Source organism: Culex quinquefasciatus, chromosome 2 (genome assembly GCF_015732765.1).
Source record: "Culex quinquefasciatus strain JHB chromosome 2, VPISU_Cqui_1.0_pri_paternal, whole genome shotgun sequence".
NCBI lineage: Eukaryota > Metazoa > Arthropoda > Insecta > Diptera > Culicidae > Culex > Culex quinquefasciatus.
This window is the reverse complement of record NC_051862.1, coordinates 151461834-151475290: the sequence shown is the minus strand read 5'-3', so window position 1 is coordinate 151475290 and position 13457 is coordinate 151461834. Positions and strand designations below refer to the sequence as shown.

The 13457-nt window shown below is 37.0% G+C and overlaps 1 protein-coding gene across 1 annotated transcript in view; it reads left to right on the top strand.

Moving 5' to 3' along the window:
* Nucleotides 1–13457, top strand: part of LOC6045155 (insulin gene enhancer protein isl-1) — a 79099-nt gene that overhangs the window by 45136 nt on the left and 20506 nt on the right. Inside the window, exons 2-4 of the mRNA XM_038256379.1 lie at nt 6991–7180; nt 7402–7532; nt 7590–7835. Coding sequence (XP_038112307.1) covers nt 6991–7180; nt 7402–7532; nt 7590–7835 — 567 coding nt within the window. The remainder of the gene's footprint in view (nt 1–6990; nt 7181–7401; nt 7533–7589; nt 7836–13457) is intronic.

The following is a 13457-nucleotide window of genomic DNA, read 5'->3' as shown; positions in this document are numbered from 1 at the left end:
TTGTTTTAAAAATAATAATGCATTGATGATGAATCGTTGAAGTAGAATGACAACTGTTAGTAGAAAGTTTTTAAAGTAGCGAACACATCATATTTTTTGTAAACAAATCAGGTTTTCGTGTATTTTTGTTTGCTTTTTGTGCTTTTGTGTCTGAAATATTTGGTAATCAAGATTTTAGGAAACTTTAAACTGTATCAAAACGTGTTGAGCATTTTGATTCTTATTTCATTAGAAACATAAGCAATTCTTTCGAGTTAAAAGTATTTTCAAAATTTCAATTATTAGTTTGAAGAATTCTAATTTTTTTTTTGTAAAGCATATTTTTGAAAATTTGATTTTACATCTTAAAACTAAGCAATTATTTTTTTAATTTATTTTAAACTTTTACGGAAAATAACGGTTTGTTCAAAAATTTATACCATATTGTTTTCAGTTAATAAAAACACCCATACATAATTATAGTGTGCAATTACGTTTTCATGTAAATAATTAAATAGCATTTTGAAACATTTTTTCTAGAGGAATGCCCATTTCAAAATGTTGCCGATTTTTTTTTGTTTTGTTTAGTTCTTTTTTATGGTCAGCTGCTAAATTGTATTTAAATTTTTATGGACGAACATATTATGCAAAATGGCTTTTTCGTCAAAGAGGAAGTACTGACAAACTTAACCAATTAAAAAAGACCAGAGTTTTTGCATGAATGTTGTTAACGTTTGTTTTAATTTGTTCTACCCAAATTTAAAATGTTGTAGTTTATTTATTAATCAAAAAAATCAAAACGTCCTGAGGCTGGTCATTTTTTTAAGTTTTTTGTCCCTCTTCTATGGTCAAGGCAAAAAAATGCTTGATACATTATTACAGTATGCTTCTATCGAAAAAGTTGGAAAAAAAATCAATGAATTTATGAAATTACTTTTTTCCAAAACTTTTTTGTCTTTTTTCGATCTTTGGTCCGAAAATTTGCAAAAAACCTTGGAGTGCTCTATATGATTAAAAACACAAAATAAACGCTCTCAGTGAATTTTAAATAGTTTACGTACAATTGAACAAGTTTACAAATGAAAATTTTAATGTTCAGCAATAATTATTTTATTTGCCCTCCATTTTGCTGGCGAATTTTTGATGGGATGGGGGACAAAAAATTGAAATTAAAGTTGCAATGGCCTAATGACCATTAGTTACATAATTCTCTACTACAAAACGAAAATTCATTAATCTTTAGTTTGGAAAAATGAAGGGGTTGAAAATATGAAAGCAATGAAATGATCTTTATCTTTATCAACAATTCCATGCTTTATGTGACCTCTTGAAAGCTATCTTGAGAAGTGGAAATTAAAAAAAAATAGTATCAAGTATACAGTTAAAAAGTATTTTGATATTCAGATCAAGTTAGAAAAAAAAACCTTTTGGTTTCAGGGAGAAAACCTGGAAAAACTGGGAATTTGTAAATTGAAATTTAGCGGCCACCCTGGCATCCATTCTTTATGTCCAAAGAAGCGATTTTTTATCATACAAATTTTAGGGCTGACGACACAAAAACAGTAACTCGAATTGAGCATATTCTGATCGATTTGGTGTCTTATGCAAAGCTCCGATTATCTTTTCAAAAATACTCAATCAACTTTTTTTCACGAAAAGTCGTTTTGAGTCGAATACTTGAAATTACAGAAAAAAATATCTTGTTGAGCTCGTTGAAAATTAAGTCTCGTAGTCGTTTCGAATTTATTTCATGGTCGATCCTGATGAAGGATGATAACACAGCAAAGCATATAGCAATTTAGTTGCGCCATCCATCCAAATTTAATTTCTTTTATGGAAATAGTTTTGGGTGGTAGCATAACTATAAACATATCTTCAGCAATTTGGGATAAAGTATGCTCTTCAACGTTGAAAAAAGTATGAAATTAAGTTTTTTGTTTTTCAAATTCTGATAGTGAATCAAATCAATTATTACTCTACAATAAGACTCAGAAAGATTCTTAAATTCGAATAAGGAACAAGAATAGTAAAAAAAATATGCGTTATCTCAAGTTTGATTGATATTTAAATTATTTTTTTATGTAAACTAATTTACTAAACAGAACGTCCAACAAGCAAAACCCGCCTCTCCACGCTCACTACGATTAATCGCCCGAAAACTTTCGTACAAAAAACCCAAATTAGCCGGTATTTAAGCGCTACACCCAGTCCCCAAAGCCCAGCACCGATTTATCGCAAAACATGATGACTTATTACGATCTGGTCGTCGGAAACTTTTTCAACCGGGGCGTGCGCGTAAATTTCGAACAAATTTAGTAGGCCATTTGTGTGCAACCATCAACCCATCCAAAAGTCGTCGGTACCTAATTTATTCAAGTCGAACAATTAATTCCAAACTCCCCGAAACGCCGACGAAAAAAAAAAACAGAGTACCTCAAAAGAACGCGCAAAAATTTATGAAAAAGAAATATCTCGAGCAATCTTTGAAAACGACATGAATAATTTATATAGGCGGAGTCAGCGCGCACCGAGTTCTTCTCCCCCTTCTTCTTCGCCTTGTTCGCATCGTAGCAAGCGTCTCCTCAAGGTGTGTAGGAGAGAGGGGGGAGAGCGCGCAGCATAGCGCATTATTATTGTAGCACATACACTCACACACGTCCAGAAGAACGAACGAAAGAAGGAGGAAGCACGCAAAAACGGAATCGTCGTCGTCTCAGCCGCTTGTGTGTGGCTGTGTGCGCGCGCGTTCTGTTGTTCTCTATCTCTGTTACACAACGACGACGACCTCCAACCGTGCTCCCCCTCCTCCTTGCACACACACTCACACAAAACGACGCCGACAGGCCCCAAGAGAGAGAGAATGAGCAGGCCATGTGCGTGTGCGTGTTGGGTGTTTTTGCGCGTCATCGTGTCAGCGATGTCGTCGTCGTAGTTGGCTGGGTGTGAGTTTGTGTGTGTGTGTGGGGTGGTTACAGTAGAGGCCCCAACAAAGGTGACGAGGGAGAGGGTGGTGGAGCAGGTGCTACCACGAAAGTTGTATTTATGTTGGTGTGTGCAAAAAGGAAGAAAATGTGCACACTGGGAATACGAGAACTTGGTGGCGACGCGAGCACCGTGGAAAGATTGCCGTCTGCAACCAACACTAGCACCTCCACCACACTACTTGTGCGGAGAGGAATCCCCGTCGGGAGAATTCCGTTTGCGGTTTCTGCTCATGGCTACCGTGAATTTGGTCAGATGGTAATTTTCAGGAAAGGAGACATCTTTAAAATCGATTTTTCGGTTGCTCTAGGGTGGAAAGGTGTTAATATTTAATGTGTTAGAAAATGCGTGCCAAATGGATTCAAGATTTGGCGAAAGAATTAAGATTGGTCACTACAGTCCTGACTCGATTCACGGAAGCCTCGATTATCCGAAGGTTAGGGCAATCGAACCATGAACAAACTTGTTTTATTCATTCATTTTACAACAAAATCAAGTTCTGCGACCTTATTTTAGTCAAATTTGAGTGGTCAATTGCCTATAAAATTACAAAACGCAAATGAAATATTTTTTGCACCACGATTTTTTCCGCCATCTTGGAAAAAAAATGTTTTGTGATTCGTGAAATTTTTTCACGGCCTTCGGATAATGATGTTAGAACTGTAGTCAGATTATCTTTTTATTAAGGGAAAATATTCCTTTAAAACGTTTTTTTTGTGAGGGAAATGATGCACGAATTTTTCAAATTCCGACAATTGAAATGAAATTGTTAGTAATTCAGGATAAAATTCACTAAAACAAGCAACAAACAATGAATTTTTAATTGTTTTTATTCGTTTAGTCCCTAATTGAAATACATCTGCAATGAAATTTTAAATGAAAAACATTGGTTTAAAATGTCGATTTCACACTTCATGTTGGTTTTTCAGTTACCAAGTTTTCTAGACGAATGTAGTGCGTAAACATTTTTTTCTAAAAATCAATCTGGCTTCAGGCTTGAAATTTGTGGCTCCCTGTTTTTGAGAAACATTGAAGCTCCACAAAATTATCCAAGCTGCGAAAAAATACATAAAATTTTCTTTGTATTTAATTACACCCTTTTTAGTCGCACTAAGCTTTTGAACCTATTTTCGTCTATCTTTGTTTGTCTATATAATATTTTATCTACTTCCAAAACTGAGATTTTTTTCAAAAATCCCTTGATTTTTTTATAATTCATTTCATAGAAACTGTTTAGGATTCAGGACAGGATTCACTTACAAACCACGTGAATATTTCGCAAAAAGTTTCAAATTATCCAATAATATTAATAAATTGTAAAGTACATCATCCACAAATTACTTACGTTGTAAGGAAAGTGTGAAATTCGTGACGAAGTGTCACAAAAAGGGGAAGGAGTCAAGCCGATTTTTGTGTTTTGAATATGAAATTGAAAAAAATATTGCTGACCATCAATTAAAAAACTCAAATCACAATTTTTGAAATTGATCTGTGTCTGTGAAACTTTAAACATTGTTGAAACATTGTTTAAACCTTATTACAATAGACAATAAAAGGGTCAAAATATACTTCAAATTTCATATTTCTCGGATGTTTGGCAACTTAAGGACTTAGACCTATTTCCATCCGATTCTTTGATTTAAACATCTGATTTGTCAAAACTTTTTAGAGAAACGCTCACTTCCTTTTAAACAATTCCCTACTTAATTTCAGATGAAAAAGCTTTTCAGAAGCTGTAATTCAATTTCAAAATGCTGATTTGCCAACATTAGGGGCCCGATGGAACTGCATGCTGTTACACGTTGAAAAAACCATGTTTTCCTTAAAAAGTCTCTTCAAAAATAAAAGTACCAAATTCCTAAATTCTAGGAATTTTGGCTCCTTTTCTTATTAAGATATTAAAAAACCCCGATTACTAAATAAGGAAAAGAGGCAATATTTCTAGAATAAAGGAATTTGATACTATTTTTTTATTTCAGTGTTCGATACAAATAATTTGGTTACAATTTTTTATACAGCGTGAAAAAAACTGTTTTTTTCCAAAATATCATACTATCGTAGAATGCCAATCCTTAGAATAAACCATTTCCTAAAAATTTTTATTGTTGTTTCAACAAAGAAGAAGATTTTTTTATGAGAATTATTGGATCCATAGAAATGTTTTATGGTATCTTCAAATCATTAAATCTTATTTTAAAGAAGGTTAAATCTCTATGAATTAAATCATTCTGGTAAAAAATATCATTTTTCATACCTTCAAATCAAAATTTTTTTTTAAAAAAGAAGGTTGAAACATTTTAAATTTTGGAATTCTCGTGAAATACTATCCTTTCTTTGTAACCTAAAATCTAAAAAAGTGAATCTCTACTAATACCACAACTGTCTTAAAAATCTCCATATTTTATATCTTCAAATTATCAAATCTTGTTCTTTTTCATATTTATTAATTTTCATTTTTTTTAAAGGGTGAATTACTATGAATTTTATAATTTTCACGAAAATTTGTATTTCTTTTTGATAACTTGAAATGTTATAAAATAGAAGGGTTAATCTCTATGAATTTCGTTATTCTCGTAAAAAAATACCTTGTTTGCTTCAGCAAAACTATATCAATACACATTTCTGGGAAATGGCTTATTCGTGGGAGTAAATTATTCTGGTGTTTGGGTCATTGTGGCCAATGAATGGCTGTGGAATGGATAGACCTGTCTTGTTTTTTTTAATTATATCTATTTTTTTTTGTTTCGTCCCAAAACTTTGTGTAAATTGTACATCCTTGAATATTTCTGACTACTTTTACTGATAAAAAAATAAAATTGTTAAGTAATTGGAGCTGTCAAAAAAGAATCCAGAAAGGTCGCCCACATATTTTTTTTAAATTTCTTTTTTTTTTGATTTTTTTTTCGTGGTCGTAAAAAGTGTAGAATAATAAAATCAGTTTTAAGAGACAAAGAGCAAGCCAAACCTTTAACTCCATAACTCCATAAAATCTTCAAACAATTAAATCGATTTACGTGTATCTACCTAAAGACGCATTTTTTTGTAGATTTTTTTTTTGTAGATGTACATTTTTTTCCGTTCAATTTATAGAGATGATTTTTTCTTCAAATTATCAATATAACAAGCACAGTTGATTTTATGCATTCTCACTCAAATTTATAAGCACACATTGGATTTCGTTGTATATTTTCTGAAATTTTGTACAAATCACTGCTTAAATTCAGCCCAGGATATAATCCCCGTAAAAGTCTTTAAACACCCACGCCGAATGGGAAAAAAAATAATCTCGCAGCCAAATCCATTTATTGCAACACACAACACACTCACATTCACCCTCATTCTGGGGCTGGAAAGTGGGGGAGGAGAATGCCATTCCAGCAATCGAAAAAAAAATCGACCCAGCCCAGTAGTATTAAAGCACGGAAGCGTGTGCTACCCCCAATTTAAGCACATTAAAGTAGGATTTAAATACATCCGAATGCTCTCTCTATCTCTCTCGCTTGATCCGGTTGGCCATGGGGAAGGACGAAACGGAAGAACCACTTTCCACTCCACCGGGGACCATGACCGCGTCCTTGCCCCGAACTACGCCCATGTCAATCACATTTTAGTCTTGTACGGGGATTTTTCCAGCGACAAAAAAAAGTTAGAAGGGAGGAAAAATCAATTCTCAACTTTTCCGAAAATTTGCCCCGCTCTCGCCGGGGGAAGGAAAAGTTTTTCCCACTTGCTCGTTGTTTGGGGGAAAAGTTGATTTTTCTTTTTTGCCTGCTTTCAGGAACAAAAACTTGAAGTAAAGGAACAATTTTGTTACGCACTCTTGGAACCATTCTGGGGTAGTTTTTTTTTTAGCGCGGAAAAGTGAGCTCAGCCATTTTCTTTCCCAGTTTGTGGAAAGGAATGCACTTTGAGGGGAGTAATCAAACTAAGTGAAAAATACTGCACTTGCCGCTAAATTTTGCCTTTTAGACTTTTTGGCTCCAAGCTCCAAACTAATCGCCACTTTTTTCTTTCCTTTAATTTCAACAGAAAAGGAACGCCTCTCGTTGTGCGTCGGCTGCGGCACCCAGATCCACGACCAGTACATCCTGCGGGTAGCGCCGGACCTGGAGTGGCACGCGGCCTGCCTCAAGTGCCAGGAGTGCCACCAGTTCCTGGACGAGAGCTGTACCTGCTTCGTGAGGGACGGCAAAACGTACTGTAAGCGAGATTATGTTAGGTGAGTTACCCTTGAAGAATTATTTAGAATAAATGATAAACCCCTGAAGAAGGCTGATCGAAACGTTGGAGAAACCCTGATACAGTACAACCCCGATGCTTTGTCAGTTTTGTAGTTTCGCACTTTTCAACAAAACATAAAAAAACAAATAGTTTAATCCCTGAAGAAGATCGTTCGAAACGTTGAAGAAACTAACACTATTGTCTCGTTATTTTTTTTAGGTTATTTGGTACCAAATGTGATAAATGCGGCAACTCCTTTAGTAAAAACGACTTTGTGATGAGGGCGAAATCGAAAATCTACCACATAGAGTGCTTTCGATGCTCGCTCTGTATGAAACACCTGCAACCTGGTGAGTTTTCCGCTCAATCTTCAAAGATGCCTAAATACTAAATATCTGTCAAATTAGGAGACGAATTCGCGTTACGGGACGGTGGCGCGCTGTACTGCAAGGAGGACCACGACCACCTGGAAAAGACGAGCCAAAGTTTGGGGCCGGGCGTCGAGCCGAACAACAACGTCAGCAATGCCAACGCGAACCAAAACAGCAGTAGCAACAACAACAATAACAACAACAGCAGTAGTAACAACAACAACAACAACAACATTAGCCTAAGCAATAACAACCACTCGAGCGAGCTGGGGTCGATGTCGGGTAAGTTAATTATTTTACTTGTTTTATTTTATTTGTTTCCTACTATTTGTGAACAAGTTTACATTAAATTATTGTACTGCACAGAAGTATAAAATCAACTTAAAAGTTATAGTCTATAAAACAGTACGTTTTCTGATGGCACCATTTTATCAAAATTTGTAACAACAACAAAACATGGATTCTTGCAGTAGTCATCGTACTATCCCGGATGAAAATGTTGCTCAGTGGCTCTCTTCCCAGAACAACTCGCAATCATTGTAAACTGAGAGCAATGTTAGGTTGTAACTGTCACCACTGCTACCGTATCCCGAAATAACGTGTCAAACTTTTTTTTTTTATCACAACATTGTTACTTACAAGATTGGATTGTCAGAAAAGCAGGAAACAGCTCCCAGCTCTTAAGGAGAAGGTGCGAAATTGAGCAATTGAAATTGCCTGGAACATACATTTCTCAATCATGTTTGGGGTTTCTTCAGAACTGGTTTTCCTATTTTGGTTCCAAAATTTTCGTTAAACTTGAGTTGTTGGTGTTGAGTTTTTCAACACCGCCATTTTGGTCGCCATCTTGGATTTAGAAGATTTAATTATCCGAAATCATTTTTTTTCTGGGACCTTCAGATAATCGAGTCTGGACTGTAACTATTTTTGATTTTCTCTTCGGAGGATAGCTATTGAAAATTTTGCAAAATTATTTACTCGATTTTCTCGATAAATGCTGGACGGATTTATACGAAACCATTTATTTCCGACGCGGTTCATCGTCCCATAATTTTCTTCTATTACTTTCTGATCAAAAATATTTGCAAAAACACGATTTTTATATAAATATATCCCTAAGTTTTCATTCGTATTTTTGAATTTGGATAAGCTGTGTCCATTTATTCCGTTTGTCAAAAGAAGTCAATTTGCGTCGTTAGTTTTAACAAATGGCAAGATCATATTTTTTTGATTTTCACGATTCAAGTTGAAGGCCTTGCAAATATTTTCAAGTTGTAGGTCGTTACCACGGTTAGTAAATTTTCACGATTTCACAAACAGCGTGAAATTGGCTAAATTTGACAATTTCCATGAAATTCAGCAATTTTCTCAAATAAATTCATTAAAAAACGTTACTTAATCAACCTTTAGGTGGGTGGTGCCTTCCTTACATTCATAAAGTTACACTACAGAGCCTCAAAAAAGAGTATAAATAAGACTTATTTTTATCAAAATATCTGAGATCCGGCCTAAAAAAGTTTATAAACAACACTTAAGTGGTTATAACTTTTGATAGGGTTGTCAGATCTTCAACGTTTTAGTCTCATTGGAAAGGTCTTTTGATTACCTATACAAAGACAGGTCGCATGGTGGATCCGGACAAGGTTTTCATCAAAATATTTGAAATCCGGCCTCCAAAAAGTGCATAAATAACACTTAAGTGCTCATAACTTTTGATAGGATTGTCAGAACTTCAACGTTTTGGTCTCGTTGGAAAGGTATTTTAAATACCTTTTAAAAAATGTATAGCATAACGGGTTTTCTTACAAAAACCACCCTTTTTACAATCTTCCGGACTTTATTCGGAATCGTTTTTTTAGCATAACTTTTGAAGTACTTTACTAAACTTCATAATATTAACTAGGGTTTTGTGGCACCCCAAGACGGATCGAACGAGACCAAAACGGTCGAAATCGGTTCAGCCAATCCGGAGATAATCGTGTGCATATTTTTCGGTGCACGGACTCACATCCAGACACACGCACAGACATTTGTACAAAATTTGATTCTCAGTCGATAGGTATACGTGAAGGTGGGTCTACGAGGTATAGTAAAGAAGTTCATTTTTCGAGTGATTTTATAGCCTTTCCTCATTGAGGTGAGGAAGGCAAAACAGTTCCAAATGATTTTCAGCTTATCTTAGATACATTGCTAAATTTCATTTTCCTGTACTAACAATTTATAAATATATAAACAGCCATGCGCACCTTCTTATTTTGGTTGCCCCCATAGATAAACGTGGGTGCGTATGGTTGCTCAAGATAATTCCAATGAATTTGTTCTGTCATTTGGAGCGTGTTTAGGGAGCCCAAATCTATCATACCCGGACAAAACTGAGGCGTTTACTGACATCAACTTTAATAATTTCGAGTTATGTAATTTAAAAAATATGGCCAGAAAATCACAATTAACTGAAATTTGCTAACTTATATTATTTTTGTTTAATTTCCACGATATTGGATGAGTCAGTTTGATGATTCCCGTGGAAATTTAAAATTTTTGGCATGGAAATCACGAAACTTACGTTAAGAAGAGCCTGTAGTGCCGATGCATGTCTGCTTCTGTTATCTTTCTGCCAAAAAATGCAAATGTCTATCTAATTGGTTTCTGATTTGATCTTAACTAAAATTTGGATGTTTCCGTTACAGATTGCATTATTTTTGCCTTTCGATTTAAAATAATTTAATTGAAAAGGGAAACAAACCTTAATCAAATATTTGTATTGGGCTTAATGTCGATGAAGATTCAAGTTATTGTCAGACTTGGCTAGACAAGACTGTAAAATCATAGTATTTTAAGCATTTTTCAGGTTCTGTGAAATTGCTTGGAAATTTGGTGATTTGAGATTAAAAGCGAGTGCACGAACAACCCCTTTGTTAGGGTCGTAGTTTGAACTTCACCAATCTGTCTGAAATTTTCAAAGGTTGTTTGGACATACCTTCTGGGTCAAATGTGAACACTCTAGCTCAATGGAAATAGGGTAAATCGGACACAAATTTTGACATCTAAAAACATAAAAAATCTTGAAATGTCTGTATTGAAGGAAACAATCTATTAAATTTTGATTTTCATGAAATTGTCAAGATGCGGTAGCTTTTTCATGAAGTTGCTTAGAAATCTGAGACATTGTTGAAAACGTAAGCATGGGACAAATCGCCTCAAAAATACTTGAAAGTAGACGCATGAAACTGTTTCCATCATGACTCCCTCAACAATTATGGAAATCAGTTAATCGGTCAGCACTGACCACGTCCACATTAGATTGAGGGGGAAAATTCCCCCAACACAAACTCCCAGCGACGCAGTGATTTTCGAGTCCGCGCACGAGCTCCAATCCCGTGGAGGGAGGGGGAGGACACGGAACCCATGGCGGCAACGTAGCGTCGCGTCGCGCCGTCGTCGTATAGATAAGGAAATGGAGTAAGGCCACCAAAACAAGTTTCGGCCAGAGATTCCTGCCGTGTGGTGTGCCGAATGGCCGAATAATGAACCGGCCTCGGGCAGCGCGCATGCCAAATTTGGACACAGCGTCCCTACTCCCCCCTGTTCGAGAGGGCCCGGCCGAGGCCGCGGCTAACTTATCATTTTCTTTTGTTTTCCGTTTATACAAGTTTTGTTATTCTCTATCCGAGATAATTATGCTTGTTTCGCGCGCGGGGAGGTTTTTATCTGGCTTTGCTGCGTCTACTTCTTCTTGCGCTTTCTGGCCGCGGCGGCGGCCACAAAGATCCGCCGGACCGGGTCGGGACTGACCATAGACCAAGAGTAAGGCACACAGCTGTTTGCATGGCGGAGAGAGCTACACACTTTATATTTTCGCTCTAATAAGGCCGGTGTTTTTGTTTTTGGCCAGTTGCTGGGGAAGCTGTTTGGCGGTATCTGGCCCGGGCCCGCGACCGGGTTCTTCAGACTCCGGATCGGGAGTACTTTTGGCCTAATGGTGTTTGTGTTTTGGCGGCTTTACCGCCGAGTTGGAACCCGGCTTATGGACAAGAGTTCAAGTAAGTTTGAGTAGGTAACAAACACGTTTTGTTTGGTACACCATTCTGTGCATTGTCCTAAAGTTAGGTTGAATTTGGTTGCTGGAGTTCCGAGTTATAATTACAAAAGTCGACCACGTACTTGTGTCAAACGCGTTCCGACCTGATATCCCTTTGGCCAGTTGTTGCACTTACATCAATTTTCAGGGTGTGTCAAGATAGCACGACAAGATTGATACTTCTTTAAACAACAATGTAACAACGATGCACGCAGTTTTTTCGGTTTTTATTGAATATCTCTGGATTGAAATCGAATTGTGGGGATCTGTTTGACCTTCACAGGTGGCTGATATGCTGAATAATTTTGGTGCAAAAAATCGTAAAATTGTACTCAATACAGAGCATTCTACAGTGACGAGCATTTTTTTTTAAATTATTGATGGCTTCTCCTTAAGGGACATTAATTCTAAACTATCCTCGTTGACAAACGAATCACTCTGAAACCTCATACGATAGTTTAACCAATTTTCCTAACCAAATCACCATTGGCATGCGCTTCCCAACCACAGAGATCCCTCGGTGTTCCTCGCGATGACACAAATTCACTTTGGGGAAAACACACCATCATTATTGAGCTCATTATCAGCAGCCCCAGCAAAGGCGGTCTATTCTATATCACATCGGGCAGGTCGTCCAAAGAATCGATTTCGAGTACCGTCCACCTACACCGGCACCGGTGTTGTCGTCGGTGATTTATCGTGAGTCGACGCGCAGACCCAAGAGCGTGTTTATCATCTCTGCCGCCGTCCGCGGGAAAAGTCCCTTTTGATGTAGGCGCGAACATAATGTCCAACAAAGACCGGTGACAAGGGTTCCCCCAACCCGGTGACAACGACGACGACGGCCGTTTTGAACAGCTATTTCTACTCGCTGTACACGACGGTTTGTACGAGTACGATGTAGTCTATCAAGGTAGAACAGACGTGCCGTGATGTTCTTTTTTGAAGAGGTATTTATTCAGAACTTCTTCGCCAGTGGGATTTGTTCGGCGAGGTTTGGGTCATTTCACCGGCCGGAAAATACGTCCATCTTCTGTGACAGCTCGAAGCGTACTGGTGAGCGGATGTTTTCCTGGGTTCCTAAGACAACTGTCATCAGTATCAGTTCAAAACGGCTAAAAACTTCAAATTTAGGCAAACCATGAAGATAACTATTGAATTTAAATGAATGCTATGCCATTTTGAAAAGTTAGTGTTGAGTTACCACGAGCCTTTAAATACAAAAAAAAAGTTTTTAGGGCTTCTCCACCTTGCAAAATGGCAAAAGAAAGCCTCCGACACTTTGTCGGCATGTCGAACAAGCCGACAAAATCGACACTTCGATTACTACAACATCTTAATTATCAGGTCAAACAGCGCGGCTTGATAAGCGCCGTGGAGGCGTGGGGCCACTCGTGATTGCTTGGAGCGGCTTTTTTGCCCCGTTTGAAGTTCCCAAACTTTGTAGTGATAGAACATCCGGCTCTTGTTTTCATCGATTGCTGCGACCAGGTTTCGCGGAAAATGTTTACAAGCAGCGGCATTGCTTTTGGAAACAAATAAATGTCAAATATGGGTTACATCATGACTGGTTGTTCTTCGGGAAAAGGAGTTTGACCTTGAAGATGTCTTAACTTTTTTAAAAAGGTCTCTTCACTTCTAGTTAAAACCAAGATTTTCTCATAACTCCCTTCAAGCGGTGACTGACTAAGTTGCGCTACTATAATCTCATGCAAATTAATGCACCCCGTCTCGCCGGATAGTTTGTCAATATATCAACCTTCACATTTAACATGGTTTTTTTAACATACAACCCAAAAAGTCATAAAACAATTTACACCTCACGT